The sequence below is a fragment of the Paroedura picta genome, chromosome 2, assembly GCF_049243985.1.
Source record: "Paroedura picta isolate Pp20150507F chromosome 2, Ppicta_v3.0, whole genome shotgun sequence".
Classification (NCBI taxonomy): Eukaryota; Metazoa; Chordata; class Lepidosauria; order Squamata; family Gekkonidae; genus Paroedura; species Paroedura picta.
In genome coordinates this window covers 95,004,083-95,024,736 of record NC_135370.1, presented here as the reverse complement: position 1 = coordinate 95,024,736, position 20,654 = coordinate 95,004,083, and the positions used below count along the sequence as shown (strand labels likewise).

Sequence of the window (20,654 nt, the reverse complement as noted above, 5' to 3'; positions counted from 1 at the left end):
TAGAGTGAAATCAAGAGAAAAGCACTTTAGAAGCTTGGCCAGCAATGCAGTAGCAACAGCAAAAGAGGGTTTTATGAAGGATCCCACACGTAAGAGCGGGGTATTTCCCCCCTCCGGTTGCATGTAGGTTGGGGAAAAGGAGAGAGCAGGCGAAACCGAGCCCTGGATTCATCATCATCCCTTACCCTCTTGTCTTTTTTTGGTGCGTGCCATTTCCAAAGTGGCATTCGAGTTGCAGCCCCAGAAGAAGGGTGGGTGTCTGAGCTTGGTTCTGCTTCTATCGCTGCCTTAGCAAAAAAAGAAAACAAGCAAGCAAGCAAGAAGGGGGGATGCTCTTCAGGGTCTGCCGCCTGTAATTCTAGCTGAGGGCGATCTAGGGTTCAAAGTCGTGCAACTGTAGTCGGTTTGGCCGGGGCTGTGCATGAGCCGAGGGGGGGCGGGGGGGTCTCAAGGAACAGAAAGAGGCAAAAAGAAAAAGGGAGCTCGAGCCGGGTGCGTTTCCCACGCGGCGGCCCGCTCTGCAAACCCTCTCCCCGTGTGCTCTTTGCCTAATTTTCCAACGGAGCGAAGCAGCAGCGACCGGCGGCTTGGAGGGCGAGTCAGCCACGGAGACGGAGCGGCGGAGGCAGCCGATCCCCGCCACAATGGTGCTGGACAAGGAGGACGGTAGGTGCGGGGCAGCGCGGAGCGAAGGGTGGGCAGTGCCGCGAAGAGGGAGGGCGGCGGCGACGGTGCCTCTCCTGCCCCCGGTGTCTTCCGTTGATCCGCGCAGCCGGAGAGCAAACGGGCTTCGGGAGGAGGAAGAGGAGAGCCGAGCGTGCTCCTGGCGACGTGAGTGCAGACGAGGGACATTTCTGCAAAGTGCACCGAGCGGCCCCTCGCTTACTGTACAAATCCAAGTGCACTCTGCGTGTGTGTGTGTGTGTGTGTGTGCGTGCGTGCGCGCATGGGGAGGTCGTCGATCGCCAACGCTGATCCACATGATTCCCCCCCCCCGCCTCTTCCGTCGGGGTGCACAGATTTTCCTGGTCACCAAAACAGCCTGTCCTTCGCGCCTCGATCGTTTTTCTTTTTCGCCTCGAGGGCCGTCTGTCAGTGGATTAGCGCGCCTGTTTTTCAAACCTCCCTTCGTTTCCCAAATTGTCTCCGCCCGACCTGTCGTCCACTCTCTCGATCTCCCTATTGTGGCGTTTAACCTCCAGACCTCTTCTCTCCCTCCCCCCCCCCCCCGGTGCTCTCTCTCGCTCTCTCTAAAAAAAAAAAAAAAGGTCTCTTAGGGACTAGAAGAGCGGGCAGCTTTCCTGGACTGCTTCACAAAAGATTCCTTGGTTCATTATGGGAAAGGATTTACTTTTTAAAAGACGGGATTGGAGGGGTAGGAGGGGGAAGGTTAGAGCTTGTGTGAAAGCGAGAGCCAGAAGTGACCGCCACTGAGTTCCGAGGGACCATGTGGTTATTGTCAAGGCTTGCTAAAAACGCAGGCAGGGCTCACTTGGGGGGTAGCGATGAGAGGCAGAAGGTTAAAGAGTATCTAAGCTAATTAAAAGGGCAATTACTTATGAGGAAGAAGGGAAATAGGGACGGGGTGGGGGGCGGAGGGAGTTCTTCCAACGCTTATTCTGAAGGCATTGAGGAAACTCCTGGAAGTTTCTGTGAATTGAGAGCTAAAGGAGGATCATTCAGAACAGGGGCCTCCACTTCAACTGTAACTTTAGCTGTCAGCTCTGGATGTTGCACTTGTGGGGCATGGCCTTATTCACAAAGTAGCACTTTTAAAATAAATACAACAAAGCCATCTCTCATGGTTAATGTTCCATTTATTCCCCCATCCCCCCCAAAAAAAGTTTCAATTGTACTATTGGTCAGAACAACCCCAGTAAGTTTCCTTTGTGCAGAGACTACTTTTAAAAACTTGCTTCTTGTCAAAGTTTAACACTGTTTGCTCATTTTGAACTTTCAAATCATATTTGTCTTTTCTATTTTTGTGGCTGAAAAAGCAACTGTTGCAATACAGCTGCTTGTCAGGATGCTCTGGATGTCCCTGGACATCTTATGCCATCTTCACACATTATGCTTTTGAAGGTATACGCCTGAGAGTTTTAAAAGTACAGCCTAAAATGCAGGTCAGAGAGCTGTCATTGGAGCTGCTTGTTGTTAGGGATGCTTTTGATGACACACCCAGATTGGTTTCAATTAATGTACGGGCTTGTGGGAAGATCTGGGGCAATATTTTTATTGTCTTGGGTGGGACATGAACAGCAGTTTTCTGTTCTTTGCCAAGTTCTCCTTCTGATCATTACTGAAAACAGATGTCTTCACATCTCAACTAATGAGCATTTCCTCTGACCATTCATTCAATTTTACATGACTATTACTATGACACTCTCTTTGGAGATGGTGAGTCTATTACCAACTCTGATGTTTCAACATGGATCTTATTTTATCTTTATTCCTCCTTATATTACAAGGGCTGGGGCTGGGAAGGGTGAGAAAAAGCCATTGTAGTAACATGTCACAAGGAAAGACCATCTTCAAAGGAACCCCTCTGTTCTGACAAATAATTCTCCCTTCATCCTAATGTAAATTTTGGTGCCAATCCAATGCAAGAGTATATGGAAGTAACTCCATTGTTTCCCAGTGGGGTTTACTTCCTAATAGAACAGTAAACAAGATTTAGCCTTAATCTGGTTGTGATGTGTTGGATGAGGACTACAGACCATATCTGAAATGGGGCACTCTGAGCAAGATGGGGTCAGAGTCATGCTTCTTGGGGGGCTATGATAGCCTATACTTGTGGGGAGGAGTACAGCTGGAGTCTTCAACCTGTGTTCTTCAGAGTAAACTTTATGGACACAAGCTTCCATCCTCTTGATAAATTCAAGTAGATAACTGTGTTGGTCTGAAGCAGCTGAACAAATTTAGTCTTAAAGGTGCCACTGGACTTGAAATTTGTTCTTCATCCTCTTGATAGTCACTTGACCAATAAAGCTCCTGCAGTATAATGTTGCATCCTGCAAGTACATAACTGCTGTTAAAGGTTTCCCTTACTCCATTGTTTTTCACTTTTAAATTTTGAAGATCTACCTTTGAACAAAGTAGAAGAAAATGAAAACACTCCTTTTATGAGAACTATTCCACAGTGGCATATCCCATGAAAGCTGAAAAACAATGTAATTTAAGCACCAGAATGGTGAACTGGATCACAGGAAGAAATCCTGTGCCTGCTTCGTGGTTCTGCCTTCATACCATAGGCCAGCAACTTTGAACATAGTTGAACATGCCTGTGATGTGAGTCGGGCATTTGAGGAAGCTATGTAAGAAGGTTGCTGGTCTAAAATGCTTTCTCTTTCCATGCTGTTTTTCGAGTTCTAGTATCTCAAGCACACTTAAAATGACCTTACACTTAAAAATGGTTATTGTTACCAAGTAAAAGTATTTTCGTATCTATTCTAAACTGGCTTCTTGGAATCTGAAATATGATTCTAGGGTTTTCTGTTCACAGGACTGCCATCTATAGCTGTATAGATACTAAACTGGCACCCCTGTTGTTGGCATCATCCTTTTGTTCCACAGTTTCTAAAAATTCATTGCTGACTCCTAAGAATGGATTGTTTTCACCAAGGAACTAAACATTTAGGTGTCATCAAAACATAGGCCTCACAGAATAGCGATATCTTTGGAACAAGATAATTTGGGATTGGGTCCAGAATCCCCATGATAACTACCATATGAATTAAAAAAGCCTTCCCCTAGTATATTCCCCCAACAACAAAGATGTAAGAGGTTAAGTAATGTCAGTATAATTAAGCGATGTTAATTCATTGTTGTTTTGTTCCTCTGGGATTGTACTTGTGTTTCCATCTGCTCTGGTTCTGAGGTGTGAACTGCACCAGATTATCCTAGCAATGGCAAAATGCTACAAATTTGCTTGACTAGAGAATAATCAGGGCTTTTTCCCCCTCTTCCCCCCTTTTATAAATAAGTGGGTGATGCTCTGTCCTGCCTGAACTTTTTTCTTTTTTGCCAACGGGTGCCTGCTAGCCTGTATCTGTTCAAATCTGATTGACGGGTCAAACAGCAGGATGCTGCCTCCACAGAAGTAGTAAGGGAAGCAGGTGAGCTACGAGGGAAGACTGAGATCTAAAGAGAGTTTCCTAATGGGGGTATTTGGGTTCTTTCAAGTATTGCAGACATACTCATTAAACATAAGGAGCTCAGGGGCTGGAATGATGATGGTGTAAGGAAGTGAAACTAGAAACATTGATTATCCAGACAGTTCTCAACAGCCCTCATTCCAGGAGCTCTTACGAATGGCTGTATAAAAGGAAATAATGGGGATGGTAGTGAAGGTAAAGAGGAAATTAGAATGGGATGCACTTAAAAAGAAGACATGTTAAGGAACAAACCCCTGATGAGAAGGATGTGGAGATCAGAGTAACAAAATGAAGTGGCGCCGGGGAAATTTTTCAGAATTGTTTGTAAGGAAGTTATTCCAGCAGTGAAATTATGCCTGTTAAAATGTGTCAAAGAAATTAGGGACAGAAAGACTTTTCCCATTGGAGTGCGGGTTATTTTACACCACTCTTTCGTTATCTGCCTCTCACATTTCTCAATTGTTGCTAATCTGTGAACATTAAGGTGAATGTTGTATCATTGCCTGTTAAAATGGGATGTATGGAAAGTTTTGTTGGCAATTAAAATTTCTGGAGAAACATGCTGGAAAGGTCATGCTTGTGAAAAAGTTCTGCGTTTTTATTGGCAAAGGTCAACTTGTTACTTATCTCTAAAATCTTATCATTTCAGATAATGAGGAGCTGGTAATTTTTAAAAATTAGAAACAAAAGTTGCTCTCATCTTAGTAAGTGCTGAGGTCATCATGAATCTTAAGGAGTACCCTCTGATGAATTACTCCTCAGAAGCTCATCATTCTAGGAAATTCAAAACTTATTCTCCGGTTAGGTAAATATTGCAATTTATCAGTTTTGGATAACAACTAGGCGTGGAGTAACAAGATGTGGACTGAGCACTGAAAGAGATTGACCCTTCCATCAGTGAATGACTAGAATACCAACCTCATGGCATAATATGTAACAAGCGGGGTGTTTTGCCTTGTTTTCTTGGTAGATGTTCTTTCTAGTAAAGGTAAGAGTTTGGGTTAGGAGAGAACAATATTCTAAATACAGGAAAAGGACAAGAAGACAAAACCGTCACATTACTGATTTGATGTGGCCTGGCATAATGTCGTGTCATGGAGTCAGCATCGCTTCTTATATGTCAAAAATGATAGAATGCAATGAGACTGATATAATAGGACGTAATGTTGAAGGCAATCCCCCCCATTTTTTAGGATCATTTAAGAATACTGATTAAAAAAGAAAATTCAGTACAGAGATTCAAGTTATATGTAGCTTTTGTGGGTCACAAGTTTTTTCCTTGTTTAACTTAACTTTCTGCAAGGCGAATATGCACAGAAAAAGCAACCTAATTGAGGTATAGGGCCAAAATTAAAGTCACATTTCCATTTATATGAATAGACTTGCTACTGGAATTTCACAGAATAGAATTTGTGTTCAGTGACTGTTATAATGCTCCATTTAACTAAAGATGCTTTGGCTAATAATTTAGGGCATAGCCCAATCAAAGTTAAGCACTTTTATCCAGTTGATTTCAATGATTGATTCTTACATTGAAAATGTGGGGATTTTAAAGTGCTTTGCTTTGATTGGATTGTGCCAGTCTATTAGAGTTCTAGAAAACATTTCTTAAATATAAAACATAGTATTTCAAGTGAGAGTGAATGAGACGTTTAAATAATGTTAAATGGTGAAATTAGTAAATTGATTATTTGGGAGTGCTGTTCTTTATGATCCATGATGGAGTGTTTAGAAAACTGCTGATGAGAAATATTATGTTTAACTATATTTCAGAAGTCATACTGCTGAAAGTTGCCAGGGGTGTTTTAAAAAGTGAGACTTTGGTTCTGATGCTTGGCTAACTATTGTATTTACATTTAACAGTGTTCTAGGGAAGCATTATATTTACTTTTGTGATTAAAAAAAACCCTGAATATTTCAAATCCACTTAAATTGTGGTAATTTTCAGTAAATCTACTTTTGTTAGTTCATTTTTAAAGTTGCAAATAGCATTATCAGAAAACAAAATGGTTTTAAGCCCTTCCCCCATTCAAGTTAGAGCTGTTGGTATTGATGAGGGCCTGACTTCCAAAATAAATGCCTTTTAGGATCATAGTATAGAAATTGGGGCATTTCTTACTAGAGCATACTATATTTTCCTTAGCAAATATGTAGTAGCTGAATGAGAATGGAAGTTTTCAGAACTGAATGAAATGATTCTCTATGCAAAATGGTATATTTAACATCAAATACATTCAAGGACTGTTAGGATTAAGCATTCAAAATGAAGAGGAAAGGCAAAGCCATTTGAGTTGAGGATAAGGAATCTAATTAAAAATAGGTATTAAGGGTATCTGGCTGGAGCTTCCTATCATGCTTTTAAAAGGTTACTCTTGTATCAGTTGTAAAGGAGAGGGAGAAGTCTCATGGAAACGGGAATAAAATGTTTTCTTGGATTAAAAAGGTGGCCAGAAACCTGTTCTTTGGTGCTGAGCACTTAAGAGCCTTGTCATCTTAAATCTAACCCTTAATTCTTCTGATAGAAATACACATACTCATTTTTCCAGAATATGACTTTATTTGGGTAGCTAGGAAATGTTTCTGTTCAGATTTGGGTGTCATCTGCAATGTCAGCTGTCACAAATGAGACAGCTTGGAACAGGGGAATGACTGGAGAGATCCTGCTAATGGCCTCCTCGGCTCCTTTATATGAAAGGATATTACAGAATAAATCCTGGATTAAAAATCTCCTAATTCTTCACCTGCCCCTAACCTTACACCCAAGAGTTGAAGCTGCAGATTAAAGAGAACATCAGTGAATGCTGCTTTTCATGCGCATTTCGAGGAATATTCAAAGTGATTTTAGTAAAGAAGATGCTAAATGGTCATTGATACGGTAGAGCTGGACTAAACCAAATGCTTATTTCTGCAGTGGTGGAGTCCGCCTATGACATAATTACCTACAATGGTATTTCTGAGATAAAAAATAACCTCCTTTCCGCACATGGAGCCTTCCCCTGCCCCCTCAATAGTTCTCACAAAAAGTGAGATGAAGCCATCCTGTGTGGGCATCACCATCTCAATGAAACATGGGGGAATCTTAAAATTCTATAATGACTACGTAGAAACTTTTATTTCAAAAGGATGAAATATAACTTGCTAAAAGTGGCTAATATTATCAAAGTAAGCAAAGTGGGAAGTAAGGCTTGATTGGGGAAAGAATTTACTATACTGATACTAAGAAGCTGAAGGGGGGCATTATATTAAAGGGGAGCTTGATCCAATCACCGGTAAATCCAATGTAAAGAAAACGGAGAGCACCAAAAAAGACAAAGTTAATAGAAATGCTACATAGTGGGTTATAGCCAAGTTTGTGCTGCAGGTGGTGCTGCTGAGCTGAAAAGCTTTAAATTCTCCATTAAAGCCTGACAGAAGAATAAGCGGGGGTCCCTGGGAAATGAGTGCATTTATTCGGCAGCAAGGGTGCAAAGCTCACACAAATGGAGAGGCAGAGGCAGCAGTAGCTAGGCTTAGATATTTTTCTCCCACCCCCACCTCTTGGAGTGTAATTTTAGATTGAGATTCAGCTTAAATCCAAGGGGAAAACACTTTATAAGGCTGAAAGCTGTATAGTTGCAACAGCCAGGGTTATGGGCTATCAAATGCAATTACATTAAAACAGATTATACTGTGCAAATTGAGCCATTTAGAAGGTGAGAACCAAAGAAACAGCTCTGATCCCCCCCTTTTTTTTCTAAATTGCAGTTTTAGTTCCTTGCAATTCTGAGGTACGAAAGTAGGTGAGACAGCTTTTGTATCTGCAAAGTGCTTCATTTCTGAAGGTAATTCTAACTGAGTGCAATCTAGGTTAAAAGCTGGACAACTGGATAATTAGAGCTCTCTCGCTGCTGAAGGACAATCAGCTGAGCCGTAGCAGCTCATCTTGGGCTCCCACGTAGTCTAGGTCTTTTCTCCCGTGAGCGGAGGCGATTGGAGACAGAGCATCTGCACCCGGACTTCCTGTGAACCCTGAGATGATGGTGCTGGACAAGGAGGACGGTAGGTGAGCGGACAGATTCTGTGAGCAGGGCTCAGCACATTTGCAGACGCTCCTTGCAAGCTGTAAATGAACCCGAGAGGTGAATAACTCTCTTGCCTCTGGTGCCTTTTACGTCCCTGTCGGATACAGCAGCATGCTTTCTCTACCGCTCTGGGGAAGGGGGGAGGGAAGTAAAGCAGCCCAGCAGGGCTTACTCTAGTAGAGGGTTGTAAGTTTAAAACTGCTTCATTTAAAAGGCACTTCCTTTGTTTTCCTTGTAAGTTGCAGCCCTTCTTCACCTTAGTTTGTGGCATTTATTTTAAGCCTTTGCTTTTCTCTTCTAGTTGTTAGTTGGGAATTGTCAGAGATCTTCTCTCTGTTACATGATTCACTTGCTTTGAGGCTAAAAACATAATGGCAGCAAATAATAGACTCATTAAATGGGCTTTAGGAAATTACCATTGGGCTGCTGGAAGAATCATCATGTAGAAGGAGTGGGCCACTCTGTGTTCCTGTGCCAGGTGGAATGAATTATATCCAAGGAGTTGAGGGGCTTCTCCTGTTTTTAAAAACATTTTTGAAGCTGACTTTATGCCTATAAAGATAGCACAAGTGGTGTCAAAGTACAGGAACGGGAGCAGAGGCTGTGGTATGGTTGATGAGTTGTGTGTGACTGTTATGCTCCCTGTGCTGTGTACCTCCCATTGGTTTTCTGTGGAAAAAGTGATAAGTGAGGAAAAGGACATTCTCAATAAACCTCACATGCCATTCTGCTTTAGCTAGTGTTGAAGCACCTGTGTTAAATAGGAGCATTTGCCAAGCTCATGAGTCAAACAGGACATTTTGTGAATGGGCTACAGAAAATAAACTAAGGAGAACAGACTTTGAATGTGTCTCCCCTCTTTTATGTTATGTTTTATTTTTGCTGTTTGTCCCCATTTCTTTGCAAAGTGTTACAAGGAAGAAAGCCTTTCCTGACTGGTGGTGTGCATGTGCCCAAATGTCAGTTCGATGTGTAGTGATGTCATTTAGCCATGCTGTCTCTCGTACTTTGGAAGTGGCAGCTCTTACATGTGGCTGAACTGTTCTACTATTAGTTGCTGGACAGCATTCAGCGTGGTAGGGCATTCAGGTGGGTTTTTTCAGGGGAAGGGTGAAGAGATGCATAGGATCACAGAGTGGAAGTCAACATGTTAATGCTCCTGTTGGAGAAAGTGCAGAGGAGAATTTTTAATGTGGTTAGTGTGGTATTTTAAAACAGCTCAGATTGTTACACTGGAGCGCTGCATGTCTTTGCTGATTGTGCAACATCTCTAGTTTATAGTTGTTCTTAACATCCCTCCTATAAAGCAAAGATAACAGAAGGGTGGGGCTGGGCCATGGCTAAAATAGCACTATGACATTTATTGAGATGGATAACTAAAACAACAGATTTCTCATCAGTATAGCTAGAAATGCTAGAAGCTTTAGAAATTCTCTGTGTGTCCATAGTTCACTCACCTCTCAATGTATGACATGAACTGTCACCACTGAGTGTAATTTTCTGTGTGTTACCACTATGACCTAACTTGTTTGAAAAATGCAACAATAACAAAAATCTGAATTTCATGTCTGGCCTCTAATAAGTGTACTGTGGTCTAACAATTGTAGGGTCACTTGTGGCATCAAAAAACCCATAACTTCTGATGTTGTCTTCAGTGTATTATAGTGTCTTTAAAGATCTTGCATTGGACTGGTAAGTGAAGACTACATCCTAGAGGTTTTAATTGCATGTAGACCGAAATTGGTGCCTTCAGTTCTGCTTGGCTTTCTGGCCCGTGCTCTGCAACTCAGAAAATAAACTTCTCCAGAAGCACATGACTGGACTATCTGTATGGAAAGGATCCAGTAGAGAAATCTGAACGGAAAAGACTCTGAAATCCAATGCAACAGTAGAAGTATAATTTGGGGGTATAGTTATATGTGGTGCAGCCATTCATTTCTTTTGTATAACATTTGTCTTCAGCCAAACAGCTTTTGTATGTTTTTGTTGTGAAAACCTACAAAACCTGTTTATTAGAAACAACACTAGATGGATGTATTCACAGATAATTATGCCTCTTTTCTAATTATGCCTCTTCAAAATAACTCTCATTGTTTTCAAAAGTGTTTTGAAGGTTTTCTTTAGAAGCAAGTTTCTGAATCTTGTAGCTTGATCACAGGCTCTTTGGAAAAGGTGACTAAAACAAACTTTAAATAAGTAATAAAGTAAACCTCAAAACTTCATTTGAGAGTCATAAAATAGAAGTCTGTGATCCTAAATATATGTATAAGGAAGAAAGTCCCATTGAACTCAGTGGAACTTACTCTCTCATAAAGCTATTTAGAATTGAATTGTGACCTTGTGAATAAGAAATAGTTGGCACTGACTTCATTTCTACTGTCCATGTTAACTGTGCTGATTTCTTTTTTTTCTTCCCTTCAGAGGTTAAAGTGTTCAAAGAAAAGCAACAGCTCTTATGTTTGTGGTTACTTCTCGGTTTTTAGTTCACACTTAATTGAAGGTGTTGCATGTTAGAGACAGAGCTTGGTGTCAAAGCTTTGTGAAAAGATAAAAGATGGAATTGGGCACACTGTCACATATTTGCGGGACTTGGTGAAATCAACGGGACTTGCAAAATATGCCTGAGATAGGTGCGAAAATTATCAGGGGACAATCTCATCAATGCACAGAATGAAATTTAGCTTTATGGAGAAATTTGAGAAAGCGGGTTTCATTTTTTCCTGTAAAAATTCCCAAATATGAAAGAAAATATTTCACTGTATGACAGGGAATGTATTTCCGGTATCTGATCCCCCTCCCAATTTAGTACCATTTTAACAATCCACAAATCAGTTATTTTACTTTAATCCATTTTAATCCTATTGATTTAAATTAGAGAATATTGACTCAAATCCAATTACTTTGCTTTGTTACTTTATGGATTGGCTGGCAGTGTCGTAGAATCCAGTACTTTAGAAAACTTTTATCTTTCAGGAGGAGTTTATCAGAGACTAAGTGCTTTGGTAATAAATGGGAGGATAGATACTTTTTAGGAGGTTGGTAATTATTTGATATTTATATACAAAATCTTTATTGCACTAAATGGGATATCCCTCTATCATACTTCTAAGCAACAGGGGAAAGGAACAGCATGGAATAGACAGGGACAAATCCTACGCACGATAATGGTGGGAAGGTCAAAGAAGTGGTTGAACACCTGAGACAAAACTGTATTAATATGTCCAGTAGAAACCTATGCAAAAATATTCTGAATCCTATATATAAGAGTTTGAGGTTCCTGTGTTAGAATCCTCAATTCAAAATATAAACTGGAGATCTTACATGTGTTAGATGGTCCTAGTTCATTGGTTCCGGATTTTTTTTAAGTGAGCCAAAAACGCACATGACTTTTAAATATATTATTTGTGAGGTTGTATTTCTTAAACTGGGATGTGAATGGTATAGTATAGCCTCATCTCATCACATCTTGGAAGTTGAGCAGGGTCAGTACTTGGATGTGGGAGCACCAAGGAAGACTTTGCAAAGGAAGGCAATGGCAAACCACCTCTGCTTCGTCACTTGCCTTGAAAATCGTATGGCCATTTGAGAGGTAAAGAGAATAAAGGTCAGTCCATCTTAGTAGTAGAAAAGAGCGGGGGCAGTTAAGAGAACTATGACACTTGACACTGGGTGAATTTTTCTTATCAAAGCAAATTGAAGCTTTCAAATAAATTGATCAAGCAACTTGATGTAAGACACCATTTGTAATGCTTAGGGGGTTTAAGGAGACACTTGTAGGATGAAGACAGTCCTAATATGGAAGGAAATAATGTTGATACTGAACAGTAGATTTGGGAAATACCTGCATATTGATACTGAGGAAAGAGATACAGATCCATTGTCAGGCTAGGAAATAGCTTTAAAGTATTATCTTGAGCACTGCTTCAGCTCTGCTTTTGATAAAAAATAATATTTACATGGATTTACATAGGTCAGTGTGTATATGGTGTGTGACTTTTGCCTTTCTGTAATGAAGAAAAACTTTTGCTTTGGACAGATTTCCAGGAGATGGTCTGGTAAAAATAATAATTATATGTGCCGATCACAAAAAGAGAGTAGGATGTACTGCTGCAAGACTGCATAATGTAACCAGTTCAGAAAATTATACATTTCAGGATCTGGAAAAAGAAAGGTATTATGTTTAAAATTAGTAGTATTGGTAGTCATTTATTGCGTAAAACATTTTTAAAAGTATTGTCAGAACATGGTAGAGAACAAGTAGGGAATCATGGCAAAGTGCAAAATGTGATAGAATACCAAGAAAATACTTTGTCCACATCTATCACTACAATTTGAGTAGTGGTAATAACATTTTAAGAACATGTAATTGGCTTCCTTCATGGAGTTTTGGAGAACTATATTATATCAACCTGTGATCAAATTTTCTGTCAAAGATAAGACTCTATGTGATATGAGTAACAAGGGTGATGGTAGTGTGATGTGTGAAAGCAAAGTAGAAGGTCATGATTTATGATTAAAAGGAAGACTTTCTAGTTGACTCAGACAGAATGCTTTCCCTTTAGAATGCAGTCTTCAACTTCTTTCTGTTCCTCTGATAGGAAATTCCAAGAAGAATATGTATCTAGAAAGAAAGAAACAGTGTTTTAAATTATGGACAACTTTAATCAATGTATTTTTATTGCCCCAAAGAATACAACTAAAGTTTGTACAACATTCAGTGTACCAGAAATGAAATAGAAAACACAATTTGAAGATAGCTTCCCTATTGTGCAGTTTAAAGCAACATTCAAGATACTCTTTTGTGCCTAATGATCATACCAGAGCCCACTGAAAGCATGTGTTCAACTGTTGCAGAACTACAGTAATGGGTTAGTTGCCTGAGTTTTCTGACCTATTTAAAGGTAAAGGTATCCCCTGTGCAAGCACCGAGTCATGTCTGACCCTTGGGGTGAGACCCTCCAACGTTTTCATGGCAGACTCAATACGGGGTGGTTTGCGAGTGCCTTCCCCATTCATTACCGTTTACCCCCCAGCAAGCTGGGTACTCATTTTACTGACTTCGGAAGGATGGAAGGCTGAGTCAACCTTGAGCCGGCTGCTGGGATAGAACTCCCAGCCTCATGGGCAGAACTCCCAGCCTCATGGGCAGAGCTTTCTGACTGCATTTCTGCTGCCTTACCACAAGAGGCTCTGACCTATTTACTAGAGCTTATTTGGCATCAGACACATATATGAAAACTATGGCTACCGCTTTAAGTGTGGGCAATTAGTTCTCTAGTTCTGCTGTTAGCAAACAGTTTACTATGTGAACACAGTTGGGATGCTCTCTTTTAGCTTGGCAGGGAGGGAAGAAAAGGTGCAACTTTACAGAATGGACTATGTAAGGGGGCACGCATTGAGCTTTATTTAACTGCAATATGGAAGAATCCCCAATACATGGGGATACAGACTTTTATCTTCCCACAGCCTGGCATTCAATTTTCATGCTGCACTCATGAGAGATGATAAAATATCAATCTCTTTGCTGTAGCAGCTCTTAGGAAACACTGGAACTACAGAATCTTCAAAAAATGTTCCTTTTAAACGCAGTACATTATTAATAAAGTAGTCCATTAGGTCTGGTGATAAAGGGTCAGAGAGTCTGAAATATCTGTCTCTCCAATGGTTAAGGAATTTATCACGGTTGGAGGATTAATTGATTTCATTTGGGAAGCATTTTAGTTCTTCACATTTCAAGTTCAGAGGCAGTGGTGCTCTGTTTGTAAATGTGACTTTCCTAGTGGAAGTTGTTTTATTTAATAAATATCAGATAGCAATTTTGATTGTCTTTCCCCAGTGAAAGTAAATATCAGACTTGAACTGAACATTTGTTTGTCCATTAAGTTGAATTCTCCCTTTCCTACAATGAGGTTTGCTGTTTTGTTCTCACAACAACCCTAAGAGGTTGATTAGGCTGAGGCGGTGCCTGGTTTAAAGTGTCATTTGTGACAGATTCAAGTGTGCACTCACTTGGTCCTCAGGTAGTCAGCCTTCCAAACTTCCAGATGATTCATACACAGACAAACTATGGTTTATGTTCCTTGCTCCTTATCTACCCCTTATCAGAAATTTTGGATGATAAAGGATGGAACACTCTCTTACCTTTTTTGACTGGAGGTCCTGTGCTGTTCAGTAAAATCACAGTTCATATATCAATAATGGCGAGATTATCAGTAACAATTACAGAATAAAATAACAAAAAAATGAGGGGCATACGTAGCAGGAGATTGTCCCAGATAATAGACAAGAATTCTGCCATGGATTGCATAACAGCAGAACTAACATCAGCCAATAGAAAGGAAACTACCTGAGGTTTGATGGCAAATTGGTACTTGCTCAAAATGGGGGGGGGGATCTGAAGTTCTCACAATGAGGACTACTGATCACAAAATAGCACACAATCAGTGGTTTTAGTCATGCCAGAGATACAACAACTGGCAATCAAAGAAAGTATTAGCAGATCACCATTTCAGTTCTTCTGTAGGCAAAGCATTCAGTCCACCTAGCATAAATGCATGACAGTCACTAGGACCAGTAAGATACTTCAAATATGGAGGAAGACTTAATGGGAGAGAGATTCCTAGGATGGAGTATACATGATCTGCTCAAAACTGAGTACTAATTCTATCAAGTTTGATTACCCTGTAACCAGTATGGTTTGATGATTCAGAGGGAATGGAAAAACACAGTCTAAACTATGGTTCCAGAAGCCTTTGGAGATCCTGATTTTATGCTCTCCATTAAAGAATGGTTTAATGGTTCCACCATAACAATAAATTATAGTTTGTAAACCACGGTTTGCTGTTAACAGACTTTTCTGTGTTTCCTTTTTTAGTAAGTAAGCAGTGAGGACTTAGTTGTTTGTTGTCTCGCAGTTGTCATCTTTTAAGAGTTAACTTGTGTTGGTGTGCTTCCCATTCTGATTCTTAGGTCTACAAATACCTGTCAGTATCGTTCATGTTTAATGTCATTAACAATCTTTTCCTCGTGGAAATGTCTTGGGAATATTCTTTACACTTTTGGCCCACGGAATTGTAACCCACAAAAAGAAACAGTGCTACATTTGAATATCTAGTTTATATATATGCTTCTGCAGTTATAGAAATGCATAGCTGAGGCTGTGGAAAGATGGTGTATTCAGGGGAACCAGATTTGATGTTGTACTTTGACTAGGATTTATTTTTTAAATGGTACATAAACTTAAATGGAGAAAATTGTATCACAAGCATATGAACAACTGCTATTCCTCCTTCCACGGAATGAACAAGACACACAATCTTGCAAGCTGGGTTCAGTTTGGATGGAAGAAACGGAAACATATTGCAGCAGACTTGATTTCTAATAAATAAAAGCAAGTATAATGAGTGTGTAACTGGGAAGGAAGATAAAGGCAGCCATGCTTTAAATTGTTAATGATGGTGCCAATGGCTGCAGCTTTACCACAGCTGTTTAAATTGATCAATTTTGTTTAGGCAGGAGCTCAGCATACAGCCCTTTCAAGGAAGCTTCAAGTTATTTCTAAAGACAAATCTGGATCTTATTAATTGAGCCTGTTTAAGATCAGGAGTGCCAGTATTACGGATTATTTTTAAGGTTGGATTTGCTTTCCATTGTCATCGTTCTCACAGAGACACATTCTGGTTACCATCTCCAAACCCACACTTTTAATACAACCGCAGTCTTGAAACCACTTAACAATGAAAGCTGCTGGAATTGTTTGTGAGTGGATTCCGGACTGCAGCCTAAGTGTTCCACTTGGTAATTTTAAACTATGGCGTTTAATCAAAATGGTGGAGTTGAATACAAGCAAGAAACATGCTGCAGCTTTGCCAAGAGTCTAGTGACAGTCTGTCATCTTGCCAATGGAGGGGGGGGGAGGGATGTACATTTCTTGTTGCTGGTTTCCAGACATGCCTTTAGATGACGATAATACTTAACCATTTAAGTAACACTATAGAGTGTTCATTATCTTGTAATCCTTACAATGACCTTGTAAGGCATGGTAGTACTATTACCCCAAATGTAGAGGAGGAAGGGGTTAGGGCAGTGAAAGAGTGGCATGTCTAGGGCTACCTAATGAGTTCATGGCAGAGGTGATGTTTGATGAGTGCTGAATTCAGAGTCAGAGTACTTTTTGAAGTTTATGTCAGTTGTCAAGAGAGATTTCCAATGGCATTGTAAAGGCTGGGAAAGGTCATTTGATGGTCCATAGGAAAATGGATTTTGCCCATTCTCTAATTATCCCTTGGCTCCACAGGGCTGCATAATACATTTATGATTGAGAATGTTTTAGATGAATCTGATTTCATTTTTTGTACTATGCTCTGTTGAAGGGAATATTTTTAAATAAATGCTGGCCGATGGATATGAAGGCTGCATTAGGCATCAGTCTTACACCTTTTGACCTCTCTGCAGAGAAGGGAACTGTTTTTTGAAGAAGACTCCTTTATGTCTGTTTTTACTCTGTGCCCTTCCATTCATTTGCCTATACAAAGCAATAACGGGTAAAACTAAAGTAACATAAATTGGTCTGTCTTCCTGAATCCATGTCTCGCTAATGTACCCAGATTAACTCAACTGTAAATTGTCTCCTTTGGATGTCGTGTCTTGCTGAAAGTTTCCTATATGATTCATGATTTGAATTGCTTTTAACAGCTATTGGCTAAGCAATATGGTAAATGTACAAGGTGATGCAATTGGCATTAGTGAGAGAGAGGATGCACAGGAGCATGTAATGCAGTCAATACTACATTAACTACTGATGCCCAATTACAGAAACTGGAAGAGTGGCTTTTAGGAGCATTAGGACTTGCAGAAGAGCTGAGATCACCTGCTGCTCCTTGCCTAAAAGCTTCACCCTTTATGCGCTGGGATCAAAGCAAACATTTAGTTGCTATTTTGTCATGTACAGCAACAAAGGGTGTGTGTATGGGGTGGGTGGCTTTCTCTTTTCCTTTCTTAAAATGAAGTGTCACGTTGATGACTTTAATGCATGTAAATCCAAATCTCTGTATTTCAAGATTTTCTTCTCCATCTCTCAAGGAAAGGGCCTTATTTGAATAAAGAGTTTAACCACCTCTGTACTTCCACATTCTGTCTCCCTGCTCTTATGACACTTAAAAATGTACTCCTTTTTAGTTATGCACTGGTGAATTAGATGGAGCAGGACACTTTCCATGTCTCCCAAGCCAGTCCCCCCCCCACCCTTTCTGTAATCTGAACCTGATTGTTGAGATCCCAACCACCTCGAGTCTCTCGAAAGTGTTCCAAATATAGCTATAGACTATTGCTATAATCTGTGTTCTCGCTGAGGTGGTAAATCTGTGTCTGGGATGCACCACTTAAGAGTGAAGGTGGACAGCAGAACTCTTCTTCCTGACGTATTAGATGTGCAAGTACTTTTTGTAAGATGAAGCGGTTCCAGACAAACTGTACATTTTTAACACCTCAGTGACAAGTAGGTCTATAAAAAACAGAATAGTTGAGATTATGGCCTGTCAGCTGTGTGTCACGGGAACCCCTCCCCCTCCCTTCTCTTCTTACTGGTAAAGTTTGCATACAATACTGCCAAAACATAGGGCTGTTTTACAATTGAAATTGGTGCCATTCTTTACTACATTGAGTTGCACATTTGACACTCCAACAGAGTCAGTATATGGGCAATCCTCATGTTGATTGATTGAGCCTAGGATGGCAGCATTGCTATGAAAATTCTTTGAATCAGACACACCGTCTACCATATGGAACATAGCCCCTATAAGCTATGTTGTGTGGTTTACCAGGTTTTTGACAGTCCCCCATGCCTCCTAACTGTCCCAGGTGATCATCAAAAATGATTGTTTATTAGTACTTGGGGGCCAGCATTCATCGTGGTTAAACTGAGTTCATCCCATTACATCATGCTTGGTGCAGTTCTGCTTGACATGTTTCCTGAGCAGTGTGAGACAGGATTATTCACCCAAATAGCCTGGATATTGTTAATCAAGTAAACTGAGAAACATTTGATTGCAAGTGTAGTCATGGCACATGATGAGACTCCTTGGATGGATGCAAAACATAGCAGGCTATAACTAGCCTTGCTTGGAAAATGCCCAAAGATTTGGGAGTAGAAATTTGGGGAGGGGAGGGAGTTTAGCAGGAATGTGATGTACCATGGGAACTGTTTCCACGCTAGTGATATCATTTGGATTTGCATTTTTAAGGATCAATTCCCCCCCCCCCCCCCCCCGTTTCTGCACTGAAATCTACTTAGGTGGTGCAGACACGAATTGCTCCCTCACTTGTCCCATAGCACAGGAGTCTCCAGAAAACCTGACTCCATCTTTTCAAGCGAGGTCTAATGGGGTCCCTTCCCCACTCCCCTCTTCCACCCTCCATTCCAAAAAATCAGCCTTTCTTTTTTACAATGCTGTTTCTAAGTTTTTAAAAAAGCAGTCTTGCACAGCAGCACTATGACATTATAATTTAGGGTTTGTTTGTTTTTTAAACGACATTCAGAACACTTTGAGGGGACAGGGGAAGAGATCAGTGGTGAAGAATGGATGGATTAAGAGTTGCAGCAAAAACAAAGCAGGCACCATTTTGCAAAAAAAAAAAAATTGAGTAGGGGAAGGGGAAAAAAGTATCATAGGAGGCTGCCTCTGCAGGGCTCAGTGTGGAAAGCATGTTGCAAATTTCAGCTTGGGAAAGAAGGACAGGAAAGCCCAAATGCAGAAACACTAGTGTCAACTCACAGCATCCAAAGGAAATTGAAAGAGAGGCTAAACAAGGTATGTGTCCCAGATCGATTATGCATGGCGGCTGTGCTGGGTTGCTGCTGTTTTTTTGTGGCAGGGCAGCATGTCCTGTGGCTTCTCATGTATGAACAGAAGGAAAGTACGTACCCTGTAATTTGGTGTTCACACACGCCATCAGGACAGAAAGGTTCCGCCATGCTTTTCTGTGGTGGCAGCAGCAATGGTGGTGGTGGTGGGGGGGTACTTTCATGAAGGTGGAATCATGGCACAACACAATCCCACTTTTGTGGAAGAAAATACACCAGCTGGCTTTGCACTACTGTGAAGCACCATAGAGCTAAACGGGCATTTCTGTCCATGCTGGGACACCGTAGGCAGGGGAGGAACCAGGCCTGAAAGGCCTGACTCTTCCCTGTGTGCATGGGCCTGGCCTGCCATGGCAGCCAAAGACACCCATAGCAAAAAAGGGAAGGCAGAAACATCTGTGTTCCCTTGCCATGGTGCATCAGATGCCCTAAATTGGGCCAGGTCTGGGAGGGGGCTGGGCGGGCACTGACATAATGCATAAGCAGGGATTAGCCCCACTGCCATACAAAAGCCAGCCTGGCCTCCTTGTGCAGAATCAGTCCTAATGTGGAAATGGTCAGGGTCTGCCATCTAGGATTGGTAAATTCTTGGAGATTTAGGGGTAAAGCTTGGGAAAGGCAGCTTTGGGGAGGGATCTCAATGGGGTATAATGCCACAGAGTTCACACTCTGAAGCAGTCATCCACCCCCCACCCCCCTGCAATGGAATGAATCTCTGTCATCTGGAGATTCTACAACTCCTACTTGGAGGCTGGCAACACCAGACCTACCGCTTTCATTCTTCAACCATTCAAGTTACAGTGTAGCAGTGTCCTATTGCACAGCTTAACATTTGGAAATCCTGCAGACCCTTGAAGAGATCTCCAGCATTCTTTTTTCTCGTCCAGTGACGGCCAGGCAGCAGCATGAACATCTCTGAACAATTCCATCCATGTGAAGGAGACTGCAGTGCAGATATTGTTTCTCAAGAGGTTTTCTTGAAATTCTGCACTGTCACTGACCTCCCCTGCTACTTAGTTTTGTACAGAAAAAAGAAACTATTCTGGAGGACCCAGGCAGGAAAGGGAAACTACTGTGTTCTTGGGTTAGGTTTAACCTTCCTGCTTAATCCTCCTAGATGGAAAAAAAAGAGCTTAACCCCCAATCCACAATTCAGCAAGAAGTGCTTTCTAGTTTACCAGAAGTAGGCCTTAAAAAAAACCCAGATATTAAACTTGAGGTCTGCGTCTGGAGTATTGTGTTCCTTATATACAAACAGTCAGTATAATAGAGAAAGTTCAGAGTTTGGCAGTGTTGTGTGCTGAATGAATTATGTGATTGCAGTGATCCATATGTATCAAGGTAAGTGTTCATATTCTATAGCTGATTTGTCATGGCCTCTTTTTGCGTGTGTGTATGTGTGCATATGATCAGAAATCTCAACAGAAAAAAATCAATGTGTCCCCATGCTGAGGGATTTGTGAAAGGTAGGGAGAATGTAAGTCACTGGAAGATGTGTTACCTGTCTCTGCAGTAGGAACATGCATCTGTCAAATAGATGTGCTAATTCCACTTTGAACTGTATTATGAAATCAAAGG

General features: G+C 41.0%; 1 protein-coding gene across 5 annotated transcripts in view; it reads left to right on the top strand.

Moving 5' to 3' along the window:
• The first annotated feature begins 462 nt into the window (after nucleotides 1–462).
• LMO1 (LIM domain only 1) overlaps nucleotides 463–20,654 on the top strand; it is a 119,947-nt gene continuing 99,755 nt past the window's right edge. The window contains exon 1 of one of the 5 annotated variants that reach the window (XM_077321711.1): nucleotides 463–666. In XM_077321711.1, coding sequence (XP_077177826.1) covers nucleotides 645–666 — 22 coding nt within the window. In that variant the 5' untranslated portion in view covers nucleotides 463–644. Of the gene's footprint in view, nucleotides 667–704; nucleotides 832–7,607; nucleotides 8,197–8,244; nucleotides 8,273–20,654 lie in introns of those variants that run through there. The other 4 variants (XM_077321715.1, XM_077321710.1, XM_077321716.1 and 1 more) reach the window with 4 other exon arrangements.